The sequence below is a fragment of the Grus americana genome, chromosome Z, assembly GCF_028858705.1.
Source record: "Grus americana isolate bGruAme1 chromosome Z, bGruAme1.mat, whole genome shotgun sequence".
Taxonomy (NCBI): Eukaryota; Metazoa; Chordata; class Aves; order Gruiformes; family Gruidae; genus Grus; species Grus americana.
The window spans coordinates 43,262,387-43,274,764 of NC_072891.1; the positions used below are offsets into that span (position 1 = coordinate 43,262,387).

At 42.6% G+C, this 12,378-nt stretch overlaps 1 protein-coding gene across 2 annotated transcripts in view; it reads left to right on the plus strand.

Annotated features, from left to right (window-relative positions):
* LOC129199585 (transducin-like enhancer protein 4) overlaps positions 1–12,378 on the plus strand; it is a 100,938-nt gene that overhangs the window by 22,107 nt on the left and 66,453 nt on the right. For both annotated transcript variants that reach the window (XM_054810290.1, XM_054810291.1), the window contains exon 5: positions 9,288–9,350. In XM_054810290.1, the coding sequence (XP_054666265.1) occupies positions 9,288–9,350 (63 nt within the window). The remainder of the gene's footprint in view (positions 1–9,287; positions 9,351–12,378) is intronic.

Sequence of the window (12,378 nt, forward strand, 5' to 3'; positions counted from 1 at the left end):
TGACATTATGAGCAATGACAATTCATATCAATATTTTCTCCTCAATAGGAGTCAGAACTATAGACTGTTTTTTTGTTGTTGATCTCAGGAAAGCAGCATTCTGCTACATCAAGAATCCCTTCCTGTTGAGCTAGTCATCACAGCAAGTATTTTAGTTAAAAAATACAAATATGGATCAATATAACCTTGCGTGGTGGCAGAGATGTGTGAAAGGCTGGAACTTCCAGTCCTTCCTTACTGGATGAATGCACTCAGTTCCCCAGCTTTTTGGTGCTGTCCCTCTTAACTCTCAGGGCAACCTGCTCCAGAGAAGAGGAACTGGGATCCTGACTGGCTGTGTCATCCTGTGTGGTACGGGGTAAGTCCCGGGCAACGAGGCTGGTGACAATTCATCCTAGCGTGCCCATCCATAGGGTGCTGCAGGATGGAAGTCGACGGCTGGTGCTTCAGTAGGAATGTGGCATTGCCACCTCAAAGCATGAGGAAATCATGAGTCAGCACCTGAAGTTGACACTTACATTTCAATTCGGAGTAAAAGAAAATGTGCCTTCCTTATACAACCTGAGTATTTTAGATATCATTCACTTGTTGAGTGTTGATTTAAAAAAAATAATAAAAAAAGCTCTCCAGGTAGGAAAGGGCAAAAAATGTCTTAAATGTAATCTGATTCTCAGATGATCATTTTATTCCAGAAACTGGGACTTGGTAAATACCACCAAGGCGTATGAAACATTTATTTATCTTCAGAAAGAATTAACAGGTATCGTACTTCCACATGGTTTAAAAGTTGAGATAGTAACATGCTTTACTTGAATTTGTGTGATTGCAAGGATCCAAAATTGAAGCTTGATTATAGCATTGCTACAAAATCCACTACACTATTCTTTCATCTCTTTCAGGGTGATGTGAAAAATAACACTTTCATGTACTGGCTTAAAAGGGGCAGGATTTTTGGCTATTATGTCATATACAAAAATCTGTTACCTTAATCTATGGAAATTGCATCTGAGTATTGCTCATTTTCATAGTACAACAGGAAGTCACAATGGAAAAGGAGTTAAAATGTTGTTTCCTTTGTGTAGACTACTTTTCCTTGAAATAAATACCAGGGTTTTTTGCTGGATTTCTTAAGCTAATTGATAGCTATTCACCACGTGGTGTGAAATTGCTAGGTAGAAAGAAGAGATGAGAGATTGAAGGCAAAACATGACAAAGTTTTCAAACACTGTAAGAATTCTTGTAACCAGACCTAAAAATTCCACTGAATAGATCAATGTGCTGATTCCTAGTATTTATCTTTTCTGGAAGCAAACATAATCGATGGGCTCCACCTTTCATGACCTGCAGGGCTGAGGCAAAGGAATCCAGAGGTGGAACAGAAGAAGTAACCTTGTTCCTGATGCAGAAGGGCTGATTCCTGGCCTCCAGATGATTCTGGAAGAAAACAGATTGAGTTCAGCAGTCACATTGCTTTTCCTGTTGTTTATGGGGGACTTCTGACAGACACTTTTAAAAGTTTATTCATCAGCTTTATGTAGTTCCTTAAAACCTGGAACACCACCACACTTGCTGGAGAAACTAAATTTCCTTCCTTCTTTTTTGTCAGACTGTTAGGTGTTACCATTGGTTGCAGCGTTTAAGGCGAGCTTCAAGACTAGCAGTACTGCCTTGTAGATGTAGCTGGAAGTCTGGCACAGTCTTCACAGTTCTCAGCCATGATAGCTATCAGCTTCTTGGTGATTAACATCTGGAGCATACTGCTCCAGAGTAAGCACCGTAGCCATGATACAGAGTGCGTGTAGGTAATGGGGTGCTTATAGCTACTTCTGAGTCTTCCTTTCAGTGTGTTTGTAAATGAAAGGTGAGTGCTGGTGGGGGTCAGAACTGGGCACTGACAGCTCTACTTTGCAGAGGGAAAACTATTTTAGTGTTTATTTTATGGTAACATTTAAAAAGAGCAGCAGAACCCCCTTTTCTAAGCACTATATACGTAAATTAAAAAAAAAAATGTTTCTTCTAGATTCACCTGCTAGAGATTTTCAGCTTTTTCCTGAAATGCTCCCTCCTTAATATTTTTCCAGGGCAGTTAAGGACACCTCAAGTTAAACATGAGCCTACTGAGAACAGGATTTGACCTTTTTCTTTTTTTTTTTTTCTCCTCTTGTTTTCCTTTTTTTCTCCCAGTTTTTCACGATGTACACATTGAAACTATTGACCTGTAGTATTTCTTTCTGATTACTTTTCCTGCTACTCCTCAGAAAGAGAGTATGAAATTGTGGTGTAAATAAACAGAGGACTTTCTACATCCATTTAAATTAAAACTGTACTACAACCACTGTATGCATATAGTTGCAAGGACAGGCTCAGACTGGCTTGTGTCATTTCCAGCAGGTGCTGAAGAACTGTGGTCAGAAGTTTTGGAGGGATGTGTGAGGGGAGGAATCGAGTGGTAAGAGAGTGGTGATGGTGTGTGTGCTGCTGTGTTTCAGCTGTTAATGGGAAAGATTGAAATGGGAAATTCTGACCTAATTGCAGCTAGAAGACGGATGCAAAAGACTGAATTCAGAGCTGCAGCTGCCGTAGCGCAATGCCACAGGTTTATAAGCTTAAAAAAAAGTTTTGTTTGTTTGGGAGTATTTTAATATGAAGTCAGATTCCTTCAGGTGGTGGAGAGTAGTGGAAATTTCTTATCCCTATGTTATGAGGCCGTATTTCACAAAACAAGTAGTGCCGTGAAAGGGACAGCACCTTATGGAGGACTTCAAAGCTCTACTGATGGAAACAGCACCTCCCATGGCAGTGTCCCTTTCCTACTCATTCCTGTCTGCTTTTTCAGCAAGTGTTTCCTGCTGCCTTCGAGGAAGGGAAATCGAAGCTGGTCTCTGCCACCAAGTTTCATTTGCAGCCTTTTTTCTGGATGCTGTGTAGGTGCTGGTGGCAGGGCAGGGCAGGGCTCAGCTTGCTACCTGCTGGCAGCCTGAACAAATGAAGGGCTATGGGGATCTCCAGGCTGTGCGTTTCTATTCCCCTACTTGCTGGTAGAAGTCGATATTAACAAAAAACGTCGACTTCCTCAAGTGACAGGCTTGAAGCATGTTTATATGTCACCTTACTTGACTCGCTTTTTATTGTCTTAATCATGAATGATTCAATATGTACCCTTTCTTGCTCAGTTGAGCTCCACGTGGTTCCTGAGACATTAAATAAAAGCCATGTCTTATCAGTTCACTTCAGCAGCCCACGGATTGGGATGTACATTAGAAAATTGATTTTGAAAATTCTGCCACTCTGGTTTATTGCTTATGTTGCTGTCTGCAGTATTTTGTGCAAAATAAGCACCTAAATTAAGTTACAAAGGGTAAGTATCAGGTTTACAGTACTTCATGAGCTTAGCTGGGATGTTTGTAAAGGAGGTTGATAGGAAAGCGAGGTGGAGAATGTACCCATGGTTATTCAGCAAAGTCTGGTGGTCCCGCCTGTGTTCAATCAACTCTTACTTTCATTGCTCAAATTCAATCTCCTAAACTTGAGCAATTGGCTTGGTGAAGAAGTTGTTTTCTGGTTAGTATCCTTCTCACCGGAGAATTTTTCCTAGACTGTTTGTGGCTCAGTTTCCAAACACCATTCCTTTAGGGCTGAAGAGAAATTTTATATTCAGGGCTTGCAGTATTTCCTCCAGTACTGTAGAAATGGAGTAAGCACTTCCAGGCAACAGTCTGTGATTAAAACAAAACACATTCTTCTTTATGAAAGAAGAGTTAATTTTCTATGAAATACTAAGATTAGCTTTTTTGCTCGCTCCATTCAGAATTGTGATATGTCTTGTACAGTGTAATAATGTTTTTTGTTCGCACTAATTTTTGAAATGCTTGTTTAGATGTTATGGGTGTGTGCATGTGTTCTTGGTAAGCACTTAATAAACTAGATTGATCTTTTTGGCAAAGGCTGCATTGTGTAGAACAAATTAAACCTGAAATAACAGTTGTTTCAGATTATTTTTCTGAAAGTGTAATTGCATATATTCTTTTTCCTACTGGCTGCTGAAATGGGTTTCCCAATAGTGTTTTATTATTCTGTTTTATTTCAACAATACATACATAGTAGTTTTGTTTCCATTCCACTGACAGACCTACAGCCTCCAGTGGTAATTCTTTACCAGCAATTTTTTATAATTGTAATAACTATGGAACTTTGTGAAATATAGTGGAAATATTTTCCTGAAGTTTATATACTATAAATAAAATCCCAATTCTCTTTTTTCCCTCTGCCAAAAAAAGAATGCAAATGGAGATTTTTAAGCAACAAATTGATTCTGAACTCCCTACGTATTAGAACATTGCTGAATATTTTAATATCTGGAGTTTATATGACTCTTGCTTCTCTTTTAGTCCCCATCTGTGCTAAGAATTCGGACATATGCTAAAATACTTATCAAGGCACTTAAACACATTCCCATATTTTACCGTGTGCTTATGTCCTATTTTAGCTGTGTGTGGCAAGGGTAAATTGAATTAAACCCCTACATTGCCATCCTCAAAGGGATTTAGGAGTCTAATGGTCCGTCACATGCTCCCCTCTGCGTACAGCTGGTAGCTGTGGGGCCGTGGTTGTACCCCAAGGACCAGCTTTGCTGAGCCCCCTTCGGGGGCTGGCTTACCTCGTGAGACCTGCGGCGTAGCCTTGCCCACAGGCTTATCTCCTTCAGAATGCTTTTAAAGGTAGGTTTTTAGGCATGTTTAGGCAATTAAGTACCATTGAACCACCGGATTTTGTTGGCTGAGTTGGGGACCTAAGCTGTTGCTCTTGTGCGGTATCCTGGCAGTGATGCTGAGGGACTGTTGGCTGGTACGGGTCTTCATTCCTTTACTTGGGTCCAATTCTGGCACAGTGATTTTATGGTTGTCTCTTTATATGCATAACAAAACAGAGAAGTTATTAACTCTGTAGTTAATAAATATTTATTCTTTCTCTTTTTACAAGAGATGCCACGTAAGTGGCTAGGAACAGAGCTCAAAACTGTTAAAAATAGTGTCTTTTGTAGGTGTTGCCCAAAGGATGCAAACAATACAAGCTTGCATTAGATTAGATAAGTAAAAAGACAATTCCAGCCTGAGCCTTCCCTGCCTGCCTCTTCCTCATCTTTTCTGGTTCCATGCTGGTGTGTTTTTATGCAAAACCAAACATCTTTTGTGTTTAGGGAAAGGAGTAATAGAAGTGTCGGTGTTTGTTAACATATTTGACAAACTATGGCAGCAAAAGCTATCCTTTTTATATTTTGGCATGAACAATCGCCCTTTTATTGGGCCATTAATGCTATTTCGGAGCATCACGCTGTATCCACAGGCAATAATTTAGCAGCTGTTTATCAGGAGCTTTCATAAAGCTTTGAATAGTATTATAACATTCAGTAACCCTAACAACAGCATTTCAGAGTCTGTGCCGGTTTAAATGGGATATCCATGAATGTAGTTGTTCAGGGATGCGTGACCCACATAACCTATAAATTTGATTGGAAGTTACAGTGCTGGCATAGGCTGATGGATAGCAGATTAGAGCCCTGATTAACCATGTGATTCACAGGCTGGGAATATATTGTCCTAAGAAAGATTCATCAGATGCAATCAGAATTTCAAGTGGTCAGATGAAATTCAAATGCGCTGTGTGCTTTTTTTTTCTTCTCCCCTCTCTGTTCCTTCCTTGCGCTTTTCTTCTTAGTTTGCCCTCTGTTATTTATTTATTTTATTTCCAGAGCTGAAAAATACTTCTTTGATGAATCTGCTCCTCACCCTAAAGCTGTCTGTCTGTTATTCATCAGAAAGCAGGTCGCAGTTCAGTGAGCAGAAGAAAAGATTTTAATAGAAGCTGTGCCAAGGGCTGTAATGCATCATTTTAGGGCCCTAATTACATTACAATGACAAATATCAATGGTGACAACAGCAATAACCTACATCCTTTAATGGCTATGCTGGAAAAGGAGTTTGGGCGCTGCGCCATCAGATTAGACTTGGTTTCAAAACATAGGCCATTAGAAGTGTGTGTGTGCCCACAGTATTACTGGCCGATAACCGATGCCCAGTGGAAAGGCCTGTAAATAAATGATGCCTCTCCAAAGCCTGGTCCCATGGGACAACAGAGGCAAAATCAGAAGACCGCGGAAGCAGCCGTGTTTCCGAGGCGACTTTGGCTTTCCGTGTGAGGAATTGGCTGCCTGATTCTATGAAATCGTGCTTTTTTTCCTTCGTGCCTTCCTGCTGCCTGTGGTCTCCGGAGGTGGGCAGTCGATGTCTCGGCCGTGCCGTGCTTCCACGGTCCACTGCTGCTCGCTCGGGCCGTTTCCTTGCCGCCCAAGTGTTTAGAGCGATAAAACACAACTGTACACACAGCCATGCAACGGGGGACGCTGGTTGTTTGGGGGAGTGAAGACTGGTTTAGAGTGTAAAGACCTGGTTTGGCGTAGCAAGGGCTTCTCAGCTTTGTTGTGACTGGCCCCGTGAGCCCCTTGCCTAGCTGAGAAATGCTGCTAGGGAAGGTCCTGGCATCTCTCGAAGCTGTTAGCCAGCTCTTTTTTCTTTCTTCTCCGTAGATTGGGCTGGGTGCTGTCTCCATGAGCTCGCCTTCCTGCGCGCAGCACGGAAAGGCTCGCTGTCCTGCACTCCAGTGGGATCGGTATCAAGAGTGTTCATATTCAGTCACCTGTTCTCAGTTACAGGTTTTTGGAAGATGCTTTCTAGCTTAATATTTCCCAGGCTCAGAATCTGCTGGAGGTGAATTTTTGTATAAATACTGTGCAAATAAGTTTCAACCACTTTTTTGGCCAGAAGAGCAGTAGAAGAGAGACATATAAGTGTTCTGCTGGGGAGGGAGGGAAGTGATCAAAAGAAAAACATCATAGCTGAAACAGCTTGAAATGGCTGGGGTTGCGTACCTTAATTGAGATGAAATGCCTCAAAGTGAGTTGAATAAAATTATTTTTGTTGACTAAGCTATATTCTAGCTGAACTAGAATTTATGGGTTTGATGGAGAAATCGGTGAAGTTTTACAGCCTGCGTTACTGAGGAGGTCAGATAAGACAGTTGTAACAGTCCCTTCTGGCCTTAAAAATCTATGAATCTACAAGCCTTTTAAAATTACACGCTGAGCTCCAGCATGGCACTTGGAGCCAGTTTTATTCTCAGTTCCTAAGCGGTGCAGTAGAGGCGTCCAGCTAACCTAGCTGTGATGGAAGAGTGGTCATAAGAGTGGTCGTCTGCTGAGCACAGCTGATGCAAAGGCTCCCCCAGGAGCTGCGCGGGAGGTGGGTACGGCTGCGTCAGACATGTTAAAGATGGGTAGGAGGAGTTGTTTTGCAGGGAACGAAAGCATCACATGCCTTTTTTTAACTAAGGCCCGTGTGTGTTAAATGGCAGGTCAGAGGGGCTTCAGCTCAAGTCAAGACGGCGGCACTTTTGAGTTTTCTCTTCATAGGGAAAATCCTCAAAGAGCAGGACGTGTAGTTTTCTCTTTGGTTTTAAGGCACTCAGGCGATTCCTTTAAAAAAAAAAATAGCAGCGTGGCTAGGACTCAAAATTTGGAAATGACTAAATTAATGGTGCTTGAACCACTACAGCACAGGTACTTCACAGCTGTACATTATATTACAGTCTACAATTCCTTAATCAAATACTGTTTCTCAAGTAATGCTGTATTGGATCATGCAGACTGTCTGGCTGAAGCAGAAGGGCACACATCTTGCTGCTCCCTGTACTGCTCGGTGTAACAAGCAGTTCATAAATCTCTGCGTCAGCTAATACGGTGAACACTGTCTATTTAAAGGGATATTTAAGTTTTACATTGTGGGATAACTGATATTACAGGCACATATAGACCTTTGAAATTAGCAGGTAGCTTAGCTTTGTGGTGAAAAGAACATATTCTCAAGTGTCCTTTGAGGTACCTATGCTGCTGAATAAACAGAAAAAGTGTAGTAGATGAATGTAAAAAATGCATTAAAATGCATAACTTTAACAAGATGAGGACTTGCATAAACAGTGAAGACCAGTGAGAAGATACCGGGGCAGTGTAACATAGAAATCACTGCATAAATAACCCACAGGAGCTGAGACAGATTTCAGAGGAATGAAGGAAGTGTGTTGCGGAGTAGTGAGTGTGAACCTGAGTGTATCACAGTATGCACAAGGGGGCAGAGTTAGTTTCATGTGTACCCTCACCTCTAGCGGACCATGTCTTCTGGTTACGTACCTGTGTAACTGCAATATTCCTTGCACCCAGGTTTATTTTATACGTGGTTCCGTCTTTTTTTACTGCTAGTCCTGAGCCATTCTGCTCGATAGGCTGTTTTCTAAGCGTTCGCAGTTTAAAAGACAGGATAGCAAAAAGGCTGGGAGGGTTGCTGTTAAAAGAAGGAAGCCTAAGTTGCCAAAGCTTGTATGTCTTCGTCATATGGTTAGTGACTTTGCAGTAGGAAGAGCATTCTGTCCTACCGTATAATGAGGAACTGACCCTGGTTACAATTTATTATAAGAAAGTTATGATTTACTGTAAGAAAGTCTATGTGGCTTTAAACATTCTTTTTCCAGAGCTGTAATTCTTGTGTTATCTCTCCAAATCCCGCCGTCTCTGTTGAGATTTGCAGATTAAATACACAGAATAAGAATTGATCTTCAGTATGGAAGTAACACATTGTATATTACTCATTTCTGATCACAATTGCAACATGAAAGTAACTACTACTAATCTCGGGTTTGATAACAGCATAAATATGACACAAAACTGTCATACTCCTTTCTGAAATACGTGGTAGAATGATTATCATTGAAGTTGTATGTTGTGTTGCTAATGTTCTCATGATATGCAGTGTTAGTATAGAAGTAATTGGTTTGTTTGTTCACTTCGCTTACAGTGGCATTACTGTAATTTGAAATTACCCTTCTTTTTGCCTCATAGGAGAGAGTTTAGTTCGATGCACAGTATTTTGTTTATCTTTTTTATGTTACATCTCCTGAAGATTTTTTTCTTTAAATACCTTCGATTGCATAATCAGAATTAACTTTTCTTTGTGTCAGTTCTAAACTGTGTCTTTCAAGGAAAACTTTTTAGCCAGAAATTATTAGTGTCCTAGGTATTCTTGAATTGGTGTATAAATACTTTTGCCATTTTGATAATCTGTCCTGGCCAGAGGATGACTAGAGATGAAAAAGCCCCAAACAAATGTATCTTCTGTGTTCATGGGTAACAATCGCATATGAGAATTTATGTAATTGAACTTCTTTCTTCTTGTCACTTGCAGGCGGAAATTGTGAAGAGGCTGAATGCTATATGTGCACAAGTCATTCCCTTCCTGTCCCAAGAGGTACGTAGTGGTTTGTACTGATGCTGATCTAAACGATTGCCTCATATCTATTAGAAAAGCAGGATTTTGTGTTGAGACTGTTTCCTTATCAATGTCTTGGTGCTTGTAGATGACTTGACACTGTGCTGTTACCACTGTAACTTCATTATCTTCTCCAAGTTCATTACAGAATCATAGAATAGTTTGGTTTGGAAGGGACCTCAAAGACCATCTAGTTCCAACACACCTGCCATGGGTAGGGACACCCTCCACTAGACCGGGTTACCCAAAGCTGCATCCAACCTGGCCTTGAACACTTCCAGGGATGGGGCATCCACAGCTTCTCCGGGCAGCCTGTTCCAGTGCCTCACCACTCTCACAGTAAAGAATTTATTCCTAATACCTAATCTAATTCTACCCTCTTTCAGTTTAAACCCATTACCCCTTGTCCTATCACTCCATGCCCTGATAAACAGCCCCTCTCCATCTTTCCTGTAGGCCCCTTCAGGAACTGGCTGCAATTAGATCTCCCCGGAGCCTTCTCTTCTCCAGGCTGAACAATGCCAGGTGTCTCAGCCTGTCTTCACAAGAGAGGTGCTCCAGCCCTCTGATTAACCTCATGGCCTTCCTCTGGACTCACTCCAACAGGTCCATCACTTTCTTGTACTGGGGCCCCCAGAGCTGGATGCAGTATTGCAGGTGGGGTCTCACAAGAGCGGAGTAGAGGGGCGGAATCACCTCCCTCGACCTGCTGGTGTCAGTTCTTTTGATGCAGCCCAGGACATGGTTGGCTTTCTGGGCTGCAAGCGCACACTGCCGGCTCATGTTGAGCTTTTCATCAATCAATACCCCCAAGCTCTTCTCCTCGGGGCTGCTTTCAATCCATTCCTCGCCCAGCCTATTAGCTGTGCTTGGGATTGCGCCGACCTACGTGCAGGACCTTGCATTTGGCCTCGTTGAACTTCCTGCGGTTCATATGGGCCCACCTCTCCAGCCTGTCAAGGTCCTCTGGATGGCATCCCTTCCCTCCAGCGTGTCGACCACACCACACAGCTTGGTGTCGTCGGCAAACTTGCTGAGGGTGCACTCGATCCCAGTGCCCATGTCGCTGACAAAGATGTTGAACAGTGCCGGTCCCAGTACCGGCCCCTGAGGAATGGCACTCATCACTGGTCTCCAATTGGACATCGAGCCGTTGACCACAACTCTTTGAGTGCAACCATCCAGCCACTTCCTTATCCACTGAGTGATCCATCCATCGAATCCATATCTCTCCAATTTAGAGACAAGCATGTCATGCGGGACAGTGTCAAATGCCTTGCACAAGTCCAGGTAGATGACATCAGTCACTCTTCCTTTATCCACCAACACTGTCATCCCGTCGTAGAAGGCCACCAAATTTGTCAGGCACGATTTACCCTTAGTGAAGCCATTTTGGCTGTCACCAGTGACCTCCTTATTTTCCATGTGCCTGAGCATAGTTTCCAGGAGGATCTGCTCCATGATCTTGCCAGGCACGGAGGTGAGACTGATTGGCCTGAAGTTCCCCAGGTCTTCCTTTTTTCCTTTCTTAAAAATGGGGGTTGTGTTTCCCCTTTTCCAGTCAGTGGGAACTTCACCGCACTGCCAGGACTTCTCAAATATGATGGAGAGTGGCCTGGCCACTTCATCTGCCAGTTCCCTCAGAACCCACGGATGCATCTCATCAGGTCCCATGGACTTGTGCACCTTCAGGTTCCTTAGCTATTCTTGAACCTGATCTTCTCCTGCAGTGGGTGGTTCTGCCTTCTCCCAGTCCCTGCCTTCTGTGACCTGGGCAATGTGGCTCAAGCATTTGCCAGTGAAGACTGAGGCAAAAAAGTCGTGGAGTACCTCAGCCTTCTCCATATCCTGGGTAATGAAGTCGCCTGTTTCATTTAAATATATTTATGGAATGGAATGTGTTGTAATGTGCTAAGCAAAATTTAAGTTGCTTAAATATTTGGTGTCATGTACGGTGCAGTTTTTCTTACAATTACGACTTTGTCAGTCTGAAATCAGAGGATAGCTTGCAAAAATGCTAGAAAGGCATGATTTGTGCTACATTCTTGGCAGCAGGCATTAAAGTTCATCAGAAACTTATATTTTGGTATACTGAGTAATGATGCCCAATACAGTAGGCATACAAATGCACCTTTTTTTCTGCCTTTTTCCCCTCTGCATCCCAGATTACTTGTTACCTTAAATCCTTGTATGTTTTCTGTGTATTTGGGGAATATATACAGAAGATTGAAACTCTCTGTGAGCTAATTTCTCTAAGCGTTAATTTTCTCCAGATTATGATTTGCTGGTATGATCTTCAGTGCATTGTAGATGCTTTGAGGGGGACCGGGATTTGGGGGAGTTGATGGGAGGTAGAGAGGAAGCCTAGGAGCCAAAGGCATGTGTGAAGTAAAATGAAAGTGTGGCTCATGAAAGGAGACCTCAGGTGCACAACGGCTTCCCCTGCCCACCCCGCTGGAGGAAGGGGGCTGGAGACTGGGGTCTGCTGACACAGGCTGGCGTGCATCTATTTAACGCATGGTTTCATTTCAGTAGAACTGGCAGCTGAGAGGTCAAATCTGGAAGGTGTGTTCCTGTGCATAGCATCCGTAAAACACCGTGCCTGAGAAAACGCTGCAATTCTTTCTCCCACCTTTTCAGTTGTTCTGTAAAGTGCAATAACTTTTCAAGAGCGCTGCTCATCCTGCTGCAAACAAGAGGCTGTGTGCTCAGTATTAGCATTCAGCTAACACGCTGCATGTGTGCACGCGCGTGTGCATCTGTGTGTGTTTGAAATGAGAATAACGCTATCAAAACTGGAACCTGACAATGTTCATGAGGCCACTGTACCCTCTGCTTATAAAGATGGATTTGTGGAAACTAAATGATGTGTAATGATCTAGTTACATCGCTGGGGGACCAGAATTCAAGTCCTGCATGGATCTAATATGAGTAGCTGTTGTTTTTGTACTTTGATTGCTACAGAACCTCTATACATCTAGTTACAGGGTTTTATTTGCTGTGCAGG